Here is a 12,742-nt window from a genome sequence, read left to right as displayed (position 1 = left end):
TATATATATTTTAAAGTTTTGAGAAACAATACAAATGCATTAATAGTACAGGTAGTACCAGGATGTGGCTAAAACCAAGAAGGTGATATGAAGATGGCTGTGAGTTTGGGAAATGTGGACTCAAGTAGGGTGACATTCCACTAGCTCAGAAGGTCCCCAAGACTATGAATCCACAGAAGGTCACCTCAGCTGGGAGCTCAGTGGCCCGAGGGCAGGAAAAGCCTCTTACAGCTCCGAGCCTACAGAGCTGCCGCTAAGCTGGGCACCTGGGCACACCTGGTGAGAACGGTCTGGGGCTGAAGCCAGGCCAGCTCTTCCCACTGCCCCTGCCTCAAGTTTCCTCCCTGACCCCACAGAGGGCTTTGCTCTCTGTTCAGCCCCCTCCCCCACCCGCCCCTACTCACAGCGAGGACTACATAGCAGTCACCATCAAAGAAGCTACCAAAGGTGCTGGGAGGAACAGGCACCATCTGCATCGCCTGGGGAGAGAAGGGAGGTCAGAGGGGCTGCCCTGGACCACTCAGGACCCCAGCTTCCTCTACCCTTAAACACAGGAGTTGGGAGAGGCAGAGAGCCGGAAGGAGGAGGGCATGACAAAGCTGATGAGGAGAAGGGATATGAGGAGGGGAGGAGGTAAAGGAGCAGGGGAAGAGGCCGATGCCCGAGGATAGGGGAGAGGCACTTGGAGACTGGCACCAGGGGCTCCCACCCAGCAGGGAAGGATTGGAGGACAGCAAGCATAATCCCCGGCCTTTTCTTCCCTCGGTCCTCTTCCCCACCCCACACCCAGGCAGACCTCACCTCAATCCTCCATATTTGCACCCCAGGGGTGGTGATGTTGAGGGAGCCTTTGACTTGGGCACTCAGTTTGGTCATGGCGACGAGCCTAAGGAGGAAGAAGTGTGAGAGGAAGGACCGAGGAGCTGGGAGCGCTTGGAGTTCAGGTGCTGCTCTTCCAGCCCAGCCCTGAGAGCTAGGCTCCCTACTCTGGGCCCTGATTGGCTGAGGGCCCAGACCCATTCTTTTTTTTCCTGAGACTCATTTCTAATCTTGTCACTCTCTTCCTCAAACACCTGACTCCCTATCACTTTCTGAATAAAGCCCCCTCTCCTTAGCCTATCACTTAAGGCCCTTCTAGCCTCAAATAATTTTTCTTCTTGAAAATTTTCATCAAAGATTGATTTTAAAAAATCATAGAGTTGTGTGTGTGTGTGGTGTTGTTTTTTTTAAAGAAAGCGAAGAATAATAAGGGCTGAAAAGTGTATGCACCCAAAGAATTGACAAAACAGGTGTTCAAACAAATCTTGTACATGAAGTTCATAGAAGTCTTATTCACAATAGCCCCAAAGTAGAAACATCCCAAATGTTCACCAGCAGGTGCATTGATAAACAAAAGGTTGCATATTCCCACAATGGAGTATCATTTAGCACAAAAAGTACGGTACATGTTCTAATATAGATGAACCTTGAATACATTATGTTTAGAGAAAGAAGCCAGACACAAAAGGCTTGTATGATATGACTCCATTTATATGAAATACTCAGACTAGGCAAATCTATAGAGATAGTATGGTTTTCAGGGGCTGTTGGGGAAAATTGGGAATCACTGCTATCAGGTATGGAGTTTCCAATTGAGATGTTGAAAAATTCTGGAGCTAGATAGAGGGTGATGGCTGTGCAATGCTGTGAATGTGCTGAATGCCACCAAATTGTAGGCTTTGAGGTGGTTAAAATGGCAAATCTTATGTTGTGTGTTTTACCACAATAAAAAAGTGTATGCATCAGTTTCCTGTTCCTTCCCAGCTACCCCAAACACCCCTCAATCACTGTTCTCCTGGCCCACAAGATGTAGACTCCACAAGGGTGGAGTCAGGTTTATTTTTTTAGTACTGAATACTCCCTCCCCATGTAGCACAGTGCAGCACTTAGCTGGCTGAGTGGGTGGGTGGATGGATAGATAGATGGGTGGGTAGGTGGCTGAGCGGATGGATGAATGGATGAATGAATGGATGGATGGATGAATGAATGAATGAATGAATGAATGAATGAGTGAACTCCCCACTGTGAACCACCCTCCACCTGCTCAGCTGGGAGAAACCTCCCCTTCCCAAGCCCTTCCATGGTATCGTTTATGACGCTTTTGGTTTTGACTTGTAACTGTGTTCTCCACTTCAGCTGCTCATCAGAATCACTTGGGGAGCTTTTAAATGATACTGACTCTCCAGTGGGCAAGCCACTCCCCAGGGATCCTGATTTAACTAGGCTGGGGTAGGGCCTGGGCATGGGTGCTTTATTTTCTGCCTTTTGAGAGGCGAGGCATGGGTGCTTTCAAAACTCCCCAGTGATTCTGATATGAACCAGGGCGGACGACCTGGTCCCCAGTTGTCCTCGTCCCTGGTTTGCTGCCCCTCCCCACCGAGCCTACCACCCAGCCTGGCAGAGTTACCCTCCATGAGTGCTCCTTGAACTGATCCATAATGAATGAAAGATCAGGGTGCCCCACAGATCCAGCCTCAAAATGACAGCCTGGACTCTATCTAATCTCTGCACCTTGACTCTGAGTCACCTCTTGGGACAATGACCTGGCCTTTTACTGCTCAGTAACTCCCTCTTCTGAGTCCTGAGTGGTGACCCCTCGCCCTGGCACTCTGGAGTTTGGGGCAAGGTCTCCTGGCCCAGCCTCCCTTCCAGCAGATCAGAGCCACCTGCCAATAGCCATCACAGAGCTTGTGCCTGGTGTCCCCGCTGGCCCTGCTCCCCTCCATGAGTTCAACCCACAGGGACCCAAGGCTGCCAGGACTCCTGGCTCAGTACAACCAATTTGGGTGCAAAGGAAGAGAATGTTTGTTTTATTTCATTCACCACCTTTGTCGACATCCCCTTTTCTCTGAGGCAGATTCTTTGACACTGGCTGTATGAACATGGGCCCTGTTCTTCATCTAGGTTGGGGGGGGCGGGCAATTAGATGATCTCTGAAGTCCCACCAGGGACATGCTCTGATTCTAGGATGAACAGCAAGAGGAATAGAGGGTGGACACGAGGAGGTACTTCTTGCCCATCAGAGAGGAGATTCAGGTAAGCAGGACTTGAAAAAGCTCCCGAGAGAGAAATCAGGATTGGGGACCTCCAGCAGCCTGGACAGATAAGGGGGAGCCTCCTCGTGGCCAGGGGTGGGCAAGTGGTTATAGGGAGGCCCCCCATGCTGCTTCCCACCCTCCCCTCCCTGTCCTTGTTCCTGCCGTCCCCTTTACTGATAGCCCTCCCCACCTTTCTTCACTTGGCTAATACTTAAATGTTCTTCTGGATTCAATTTAGGTCTCATTTCTCCCAGGAGACTGTCTCAGAATCCTCAGGCTAGTTTCGGGCCCCTTGTCTGGGGCCCCAAAGCATCTGGACCGATGGCTGTCTTGTCCTCCGACCACATGGTGATGAAACGACCTGTTTGTAAGCCCGAGGTCCTCCAGGCCAAGGACCTAGACATGTTTGTCTGTGCAGCCCCCAGCTCCTAGCACATAGTAGGTGCTCAGCAAATAGCTGGAAGACTGAACTGTGGAATGGAAGGGGACTGACATTCTTGGGGCCTTGGAGGGAGTTAGGGTTCCTGTCCAGCCAGGTCCCATCTTTCCTTTCTTTTCTGCTGCCCTGTTGTCCTCAGAGTTTGGGCTCCAGGAGCCTGGGATGCTGTCACAGCTCTTAGTCCTCACTCATGCAGTCTGAGCTGGACAGAGATGTGACTGTCCCCGAAACAAGGACACCTTCTTGCTTCCCCGGGCCAGTAACAGCAGAGGGATGGACACGCCTCAGCCCCACAGCCTACGGCCCTGAGGGTGTCTGAGCAGGCTTCCTGGGAAGGGGGTGGTCAGTGTGTCCCAAGACCCTAGTCTGGACTCGTCTCTTGCCTTCACTCCCATTTCAGCTGACTGGGGCCATAGTGGCTGGTGAGGCCAAGGGGACAATGGGTCCTGGTGGAAGGGAGATGGGCAGTTCGTGGACCAGGGCCAAGCACCCAGTCCCCTGCCTCTGCTTTGCCCATTCAACCCCTGATGGCTATTGATCACACCCTAGGACCCAAGAGACAAGAGTCCTGAGATCCCAGGAGTGTCAGGGGGATGGTGACACCGAGAAAGAAACCACTTCAGATGAAAAAGAAATGGGTAAAGAGGTGAGAGAGCGGAGGAGTGAGGTCAGTGAGTCCTGGCTAGCTCAGGACTGTCAGAATTTTAAGTCCCAAAGTCCCGCACCTCTGGATTCTCCTCAGGTCCGGGCAACGGGGATGGTTGACACCTGGAGTGAGGCGTGGGCTAGCAGCAGGCAGGGTCCATGGTGGAGCCTGCACAAGTCTTTACTTGGAAGCCAAGGGAGCCACAGGCTCACGGCTCTTCCCAGACTCCAGGGCGCCCAGCCTCCCCCTCAGGAGGCCCCACGTTGCCAGAGAGAAGCGAGGGACCCTGTCCTCTCCCACCACCGATGGGCCCGATGGTCCCTGTGTCCCCGCAGGGTTGCCTTACCTGCTGGAGAAGGCAGCTGCCACCTGGGAGATCTCAGGGAGTTGTGGCGAGCTGGCTGCGGGAGAGCGACCTTTGTCCCCACCCCCCTCCTCTAGGAACTGCCCTCACCATATAAGGAAAGATAGGGCCCTTGAGAGAGAGAGAATGGCCGAGGGGGTAGGGAGGCAGGTGCCCAGCAGGTCCCTGGGAGCCAGGAGCCTAAGGACAGCTCGACAACCAGACCCGAAGTCCCTCACCCCGGGCTCCCGCATTCTGCCAGGGATGGGGTGCATTTCTGCCCGGGGCCCAGGCCCTCACTGTGGTGGATGGCACCCACCAGGGAACAGGCTCCGCGGTCCTCCCTCTCCTCCTCTGGGGGAATGGTTCCTGGGGCAAGGGAGCCCCAGAGCCAGAGATGCAGGGCCAGGGGTTCACTCGCAGGGTCCCTCCAGGACAGATGGGACCCTGACATCCTAGAAGTCTCTCATACTTGCCATGACACTCGCTCAGAGGGGGCACATTGTTCTTCTTGCCCCCCCACCCCTCTTCAGGCTCCACCTGGAGTGTTTATGAGCTGCCATAAACCAGTGCCTTTGGACTCTGCCACCCTCTCCCAGCAGCCAGTCTCCATTCCCTCCTGAGCCCGGGGGCCCAGGATTCAGGATGGGAAAGGAGAGCGACCCTCTCAAGTGCGGAAGTTGGCTTTGCCCACAAATTCAGCATCCTGGGCAGCTGCCCTCCAGCCTGCGTCCCTGCAGAAATTCTCCTGTCACCTCTGAACTCCGGTCTCCTGGAGGGTGAGATGCAGTGGGCTGGGCGAGGGCAGCCCTCCTCCTGACCACACCTCCCTGAGTTCTGGAGACCAGATGTTCTATGTGTGCACATATGTGCAGGTGTGTGCAAGTGTGAGCGCTCTCACGTGCAGCCTGTTAAGCGTAAACACACTGCAAGTGAGATTTTGTTTTTGAAAACAATACCCTTCCCCTAGCTGGTTTGGCTCAGTGGATAGAGCATCAGCCTGCGGACAGAAGGGTCCCAGGTTCGATTCCAGTCAAGGGCACATGCCAGGGTTGTGGGCTCAATCCCCAGCAGGAGGCAGCCAATCAATGATTCTCTCTCATCATTTATGTTTCTTTCTCTCTCTCCCTCTCCCTTCCTCTCTGAAATCAATAAAAATATATTAAAAAAGAAAAAGAAAATAATACCTTTTATGAATAAAAAGTATATGTTCATTCAATTATACAAACAGGCAAAAAGGAAAGAAAAACTTATCTGTAATTCCACTATAAAGGCAATCTACAGATAAGTCACTATTAGCATTTCTTTCAACGCGTATGTGTACTATATGTATATGATACCTATCTACGGATTGATTGGTCTACCTACATATATATACTTTTTTTCTGTAAGAGAACATTTGTTGGGTAAATTACAGAGGCAGAAAAAGTAATTCCTAGAAGACATGGGCTTAGCAAACAAGTTCTAGAGGTGAAAGAAGGGCCCGTGGAGCTTGGGAATGAGGAAGCCAATTACCAAACATACATGTATCTTTTTCTGTGACATGATTGTTATTTTGCAACTTCATTTTCATTGTCCCATGGCAGTCCATTAGATAGCATAGTTTCTGTAACCAATAGCTCGTTTTCAGACTTCTAAATTATATCCAATTATTCGATTCTACCAAGAATGCTGTGGTAATATTCTTTGCCATTAGACTGCATTCATTATTCTTTCTTTAGGATAAACTCCTACAAGTGGGGTTGCTGGGTCAAAGATGCGAGTAGGCCAACTGCCTTCCAGAAAAGTTGCATTAATTGGTAGCCCCGTGTTCAGGACAGGAGGACAGGCGATTGCCTGTTTCTCTACATTCTTCCCAGCCCTGGGCTCGTTTTTAAGAAAATCTTTGTCCGAATGAGGTATCACCTCACACCTGTCAGAATGGCTACCATCAACAAATGACAAGTGCTGGTGAGGATGTGGAGAAAAGGGAACCCTAGTACACTGCTGGTGGGAATGCAGACTGGTACAGCCATTATGGAAACAGTATGGAGTTTCCTCAAAAAATTAAATATGGCCCTGACCGGTGTGGCTCAGTGGATAGAGCGTCGGCCTGCGGACTGAAGGGTCCCAGGGTCGATTCCGGTCAAGGGCATGTGCCTGGGTTGTGGGCACATCCCCAGTGGGGGGCGTGCAGGAGGCAGCTGATCGATGTTTCTCTCTCATCGATGTTTCTAACTTTATCCCTCTCCCTTCCTCTCTGTAAAAAAATCAATTAAAAAAAATTAAATATGGATCTGCCATTTGACCCAGTGATCCCACTTCTAGGAATATATCCTAAAAAAACCGAAACACCAATCAAAATGTATCCACTCCTATGCTCATAGAAGCACAATTTACAATAGCTAAGATCTGGAAACAGCCCAAGTGTCCATCAGTAGATGAGTGGGTAAAAAAGCTGTGGTACATTTATATAATGGAATACTATGCAGCAGTAAAAAAGAAGGATCTCTTACCCTTTGGGACAGCATGGAGGGGCCTGGAGAGTGTCATGCTAAGTGAAATAAGTCAGTCAGAGAAAGACAAGTATCACATGAATATCACTCATATGTGGAATCTAAGTAACAAAATAAACTGATGAACAGAGTGGATCCAGAGACACAGAAGCATGGAACAGAGTTCGGAATCTCGGAGGGAAGGTGGGGGAGGGTGAATGGGTGGGAAGTAATCAACCAGGAACTTTGTATGCATATATGCATGGCCCATGGCCCCAGACAATGGGGTGGTGAGGGCCTGAGGAGCGGGGGGAGGTCAATGGGGGGAAAAAGAAGACCTATGTAATACTGTCAACAATAAAGAATTATTATTACAAATAAAGTTTGGTTACTCCAAAAAAGAAAAGAAAATCTCTGTCTGTTTGAATGTCAAAAAGAAAATCAGCATTGTGTTGACTTATATATATTTCTTATTACCAGTGGGATAGACCATTTTTAAATATATGGATTGCCTATGTCTTCTTTTGTGAATTTTAAAGTAATTTGTTGATTGCTTATATAGTTAATGCATTAAGATTGGTAACCTGCCTGTCATTTATGGGTTCTCTACTCCACTGTGGTGCTTCCCTTTTAATTTAGCCTCTGGATTTTGGAGGAGAACCTATGTTTTTAAAAATTATTTCCAATTTCTTTATTATGAAAATGTCAAAAACAGAAAAATATAAATGATAGTAAAATAGTATAACAATAAACATTGCCCTAGCCGGCTTGGCTCAGTGGATAGAGCGTCGGCCTGTGGACTGAAGGGTCCCAGGTTCGATTCCAGTCAAGGGCACATGCCTGGGTTGCGGGCTCAATCCCCAGTGGGGGTGTGCAGGAGGCAGCCGATCAATGATTCTCTCTCATCATTGATGTTTCTATCTCTCTCTCCTTCTCCCTTCCTCTCTGAAACCAATAAAGAAATATATTTTGGAAAAAAAAAAGTTAAAAAAAATAAAAATAAATAAAATAAACACTGATGGGCTCAAAAATTCTCATTTGCTGTGTGTGTGTGTGTGTGTGTGTGTGTGTAAGTAAGTTGCATATATCATGCTATTCAGCCCCAAATATTTAGTTTATCACTCATCTCCTAAGAATAAGGGCATTCTCTTTCATAACTGTAATCCAAGGCCTTGGCCAGGTAGCTCAGTTGGTTAGAGCATGGTCCTGATACCCCAACGTTGTGGGTTAGATCCCTGGTCAAGGGCATGTATCTGGGTTGCAGGTTCAAACCCTGTTTGGCACGTGCGGGAGGCATTCAATCCATATGTCTCTCTCACATTGATGTTTCTCTCTCTCTCTTTTCCTCTTCCTTCCTCCCTCCTTCACTGCACTCTCTTTGAAAAAATATCCTCGGATAAGGATTAAAAAAAGAAAAGAAGCAACCAATGAATTCATTAATAAGCAGAACAACACATTAATGTTTCTCTCACTCCCTTCCTCTTTCTCTCTAAAAACAATCAATAGCCCTGGCTGGTTTGGCTCAGTGGCTAGAGCACCGGCCTCTGGACTGAAGGGTCCCAGGTTCGATTCCTAGTAAAGGGCATATGCCCAGATTGTGGGCTCAATCCCCAGTGGGGGGCGTGCAGGAGGCAGCTGATCAATGATTCTCTCTCATCATTGATGTTTCTATCTCTCTCTCCCTCTCCCTTCCTTTCTGAAATCAATAAAAGTATATTTTTTAAAAATAATAAAAACAATCAATAAATAAAATAACTGGAATACAATTTTCACATGAGAATGGTATCACAAATTATTTATAATATCATCTTCTATCCAGTTCATGGTCAAATTTCTCCAATTGTCCTCACAAGGACTTTAATAGCTGTTTTTATTGATTCATGATCAAATTAAGATCCTGCATGTCCTTTTATTGTTATGTATCTTCAGTATTCTTTTTTTAATCCTTTATCTTCAGTATTATTTTTAATCCTCACCCAAGGATTTTTTTTTTTACAGAGAGGAAGGGAGAGGGATAGAGAGTTAGAAACATCGAAGAGAGAGAAACATCGACCAGCTGCCTCCTGCACACCCCCTACTGGGGATGTGCCTGCAACCAAGGTACATGCCCTTGGCCGGAATCGAACCTGGAACCCTTGAGTCCACAGGCCAACGCTCTATCCAGTGAGCCAAACCGGTCAGGGCAGGATTTTTTTTTTCATTGATTTTTTTAGAGAGAGGAGGAGAGAAAGAGAAACATTGAGATGTGAGATACATTGATGGTTACCTCCCACAGGTGCCCCACAGGGGCCAGGACGAACCTGCAACCGAGAAGGTCCTCAGCCCATGCTCTAAACCAGTGGTTCTCAACCTTGGCTGCACATTAGAATCACCTGGGAATCTTTTTAAAATCCTGATTTCTGGGCCTCATCCTCCGGAAATTCTGTTTCTTTGTTACGAGGTGGGGCCACAAGATTAGTAACAAAGAAACAGAATTTCTGGAGGATGAGGCCCAGAAATCAGGATTTTAAAAAGATTCCCAGGTAATTCTAATGTGCAGCCAGGGTTGAGAACCACTGCTCTAAACTTTGAGCCAAACCAGCCAGGGCTCTTCAGTGATTTTAAATCTAGAACAGTCTCCCAGCCTTTTTTTCTATGACATTGACTTACCTGAGTCAAGGACAGTTGTCTTGTAGAATGTTCACACTGTGGACTTGTCTAAATCTTTGTGTCTTAATTTGTTCCTCTTCCTCCTATTTTCCCCACAAACTGAAAGTACCTCTAAAGGTTTGTCCTGGTTAAACAGGTTTTTTCAAGAATACTTGAAGGCCAGTGCTTCTCAAACTATAGTATCAAAGAATCACCTGGGAACCTTTTTAAAATGCAGAATCTGATTCAGTAGGTCTGGGGTGGGGCCTGAGATCCTGCTTGTTTAACACGCTCCTGGGCGAAGCTGATGTGCCTGCTGGTTCTTGAACCGCACGGTTGAGTAGCACGGGCAAAGGTGATGCTGTGTACTTCACATTGCATTGACTCGGCGATATATGCAGTCAAGTTGACGCAGCATGAGTAATGCGAAGTTTGCTCCCTTGCTTACTGCCAGCATTCCACTGTAAAGGCACTTTCCCCCATTTACAATCATAAGTCATCTTGGGGTGATAATTTGGCACTGACAGTACAAAAGTGTTATTTTAATCCTCACCTGAGGACATGTTTTTATTGATCTTAGAGAGGAAGGGAGAGGGAGAGGGAGAGGGAGAGGGAAAGAGAAGAAAGAGAAACATTGATGTGAAAGTGAAACATGGGTCGATTGCCTTCTGCATGCACCTTGACCTGGGATCAAACCCAATGCCGCTTGACAACGTTCCAACCAACTTAGCCACGTTGGCCAGGGCAGCACGGAAGTTTAAAATTCTTTATTTACCACCTTATTCTTCTTGTTTTGTAATTACTTTTTAACCCTGTTTTCCCCACAGTATCTGTTTAGCTCGCTGCTGTACCCTAGTGCCTGGTACAGGCATGCAATGACTATTTGAAGGAAAGACATGGAATTTGAGTTCTGTTTTGATGTTATGTTTAGAAGATTGACTGTTGTTTTTGTTTTAAATTAATTTTTACCTTTAAAAAAATTAAAAAATGTACCTGGTACATTTACTAAACACAAACAGGTGTTGGTAAAAATGTGTCCCTCCCATCTTAGATGAGTCCCACCCAGTCCTCCAGCACTACTTCCCAGGATTAGCCACAATTCCCACTTCTTGTTACCCTACTGGAGTAAACAAAAATATATATGTATATTTGTCTACCTTTATATTGCTCTTTAGTGGGAATACACCATCACTATTGTTATAAATCTTACTTTGTTTCATTTACTGGTCTATCTTGGAGATCATTCTATATCTGCGTGGATAGTCCCACCTCACAGTTTTCCCCATGCATGGTATTCTCTGGTATAGATAGAGCAAGTGTACTTACAGTCCCTCATTGGTGGACACTTAGGTTATTTCAAGTGTTTTGCTATTACAAACAAGGATGCAATTAATACTGGATACATACAAGGATATATGTATATGCATTCTTTCTACAGCATAAATTCCTAACAGTGGAATTGCTGGATCAAAGGATGTCTGCTAAAAAAATAAAAATAAAATATGGATAGGTTTTCTTTTTTAATTGATTTTAGAGAGAAAGAGGAAGAAACATCACCTTGTTGTTCCAGTTATTTATGCATTCATTGGTTGATTCTTGTATGTGCTCTCACTGGGGATCAAACCTGCAACCGTGGTGTATCTGGACAATGCTCTAACCACCTGAGCTACCCAGCCAGGGCTAAAAATTACTTTTGAAAAATAGTATTGTCAAATCACTCTCCAAAGAGGTTGTACCAATTTACACTCCTGCCAACAGGAGTGTATCGGGTGCCCGTTTCCTTTGCTCTGCGTGTGTATGTGTGTGCGTGTGCATGTGTGTGTGTGACAGGCAAATAGTGAATGTCTGTTCCATACCGGGCTGTCATTTTCACTGCAGCTGACATCTCCAAAACCTCTACCCCGTCCCTAGGGCCAACCAGCCACAGCTTCCTGTCAAGTTTATCTCCTAGCTCACATCCATCCTTCCTTCTTCTTTTCACTCTGCCTCTGTGCCCCATTCGTCTTCATTCTCCATTCTCCACCCTCCACGGCTGTGGCCTCCCGGGAAGGTCTTCCGTCCCATACCCCTGACTTATCTTCCAACGTGAAGCTGCCAGGATGGAGCACACCTCTTTCCTGGTTAGTGTCCCCGTGTCCCTCAAAGACACCCACCGCCTGCAAGAGAGAAGGCCACTGCCTTGGCGGGCCTATAGATCTGCATTATCCGGCCCCTCCTGCCTTCTGCAGCGTCATTTCCCATCTCCCCTGGCGCGTACAATTCCAAAATTGTTGTCATTTCTCACACTCCCTGCTGTGGCGGGCTCCTGGCTCTTCGGCTTCCTTTCTGGTGCCTCTCCTTGCTGAGGCCACCATCACCTGACTCACGCCTCCTTTCCAAACTCCTCTTAGCCTCACTTCCTCAGGATGCATTTTCCAAACCCTGCATCGCCACCCAGGCCGGGTGAGGTGTCCCCCGGGCTCCCATCCCGGCCTTCCATGTTCTTCCTCAAACTACATCTACAGCATTGCAGGTTTTAGATCATCTGTTCATGCGTCTTTCTCCACACTAGAGTGTGAGTTCCTTGAGAGCAGAGGCAGGCCCTAGTCATGGTGTGTCCCCAGTCCTGGCACTGTGCCTGGCACACAGGAAGTGCAGGTATATGTGGTTACCTTGAACTCTGTGGGTGCAGGGTGGGTGGTAAAGGCTGACTGCGGTCTCCAAGTTGGGAGCCCTGATGACTCCCTGGCCTCTGTGGGCCTGTGGGATGCAAATCTGGGGGACTAGTGTTTGCATGGAGAGCAGGAAACCCAGTGGCACCCCAAGGAGGACAAGGGCAGAAGCAGGCCACCTGGGCCTTATCTCGGCCAAGGCTCCGAGGCTCCAGCTCACACCAGAGCTCATGGAACTGAGGGAACTGCAGGTCCTCTTCCCAGCACTTTTCTACCAGGAACAGGGGAGGGGGGCGAGGGAAGGAAAGGGGGCAGCATCATACACGTGGCAGGTCACCCTCAGAGACCTGGGGGGCAGATCAGCATCTGGGACACCAGGAGGGAGGTTTGAGGCTGGATTCACAGGGGATGACAGGTTGGGGGTGGGGGGCAGGGCCCAACCTTTGGAAGGGGCAGATCTCCCTTCTCCCCTGTGTGTGTGTGG

General features: G+C 48.1%; 1 protein-coding gene across 3 annotated transcripts in view; it reads right to left on the bottom strand.

The window, feature by feature from the left end:
- The window catches only part of VIL1 (villin 1), a 29,325-nt gene extending 19,255 nt beyond the window's left edge, over positions 1-10,070 (bottom strand). For 2 of the 3 annotated variants that reach the window (XM_014531053.1, XM_005883423.2), the window contains exons 1-3: positions 4,509-4,555; positions 802-886; positions 405-479 (exon numbers count right to left, since the gene is read on the bottom strand). In XM_014531053.1, coding sequence (XP_014386539.1) covers positions 405-479; positions 802-876 — 150 coding nt within the window. In that variant the 5' untranslated portion in view covers positions 877-886; positions 4,509-4,555. Of the gene's footprint in view, positions 1-404; positions 480-801; positions 887-4,508; positions 4,556-9,628 lie in introns of those variants that run through there. The other variant, XM_005883424.2, reaches the window with a different exon arrangement.
- Between the last annotated feature and the right edge of the window lie 2,672 nt (positions 10,071-12,742).

Source organism: Myotis brandtii, unplaced genomic scaffold, assembly GCF_000412655.1.
Source record: "Myotis brandtii unplaced genomic scaffold, ASM41265v1 scaffold79, whole genome shotgun sequence".
NCBI classification, from domain to species: Eukaryota; Metazoa; Chordata; class Mammalia; order Chiroptera; family Vespertilionidae; genus Myotis; species Myotis brandtii.
Note: the sequence above shows the minus strand (reverse complement) of the source record. Positions and strands in the feature narration are given on the sequence as shown.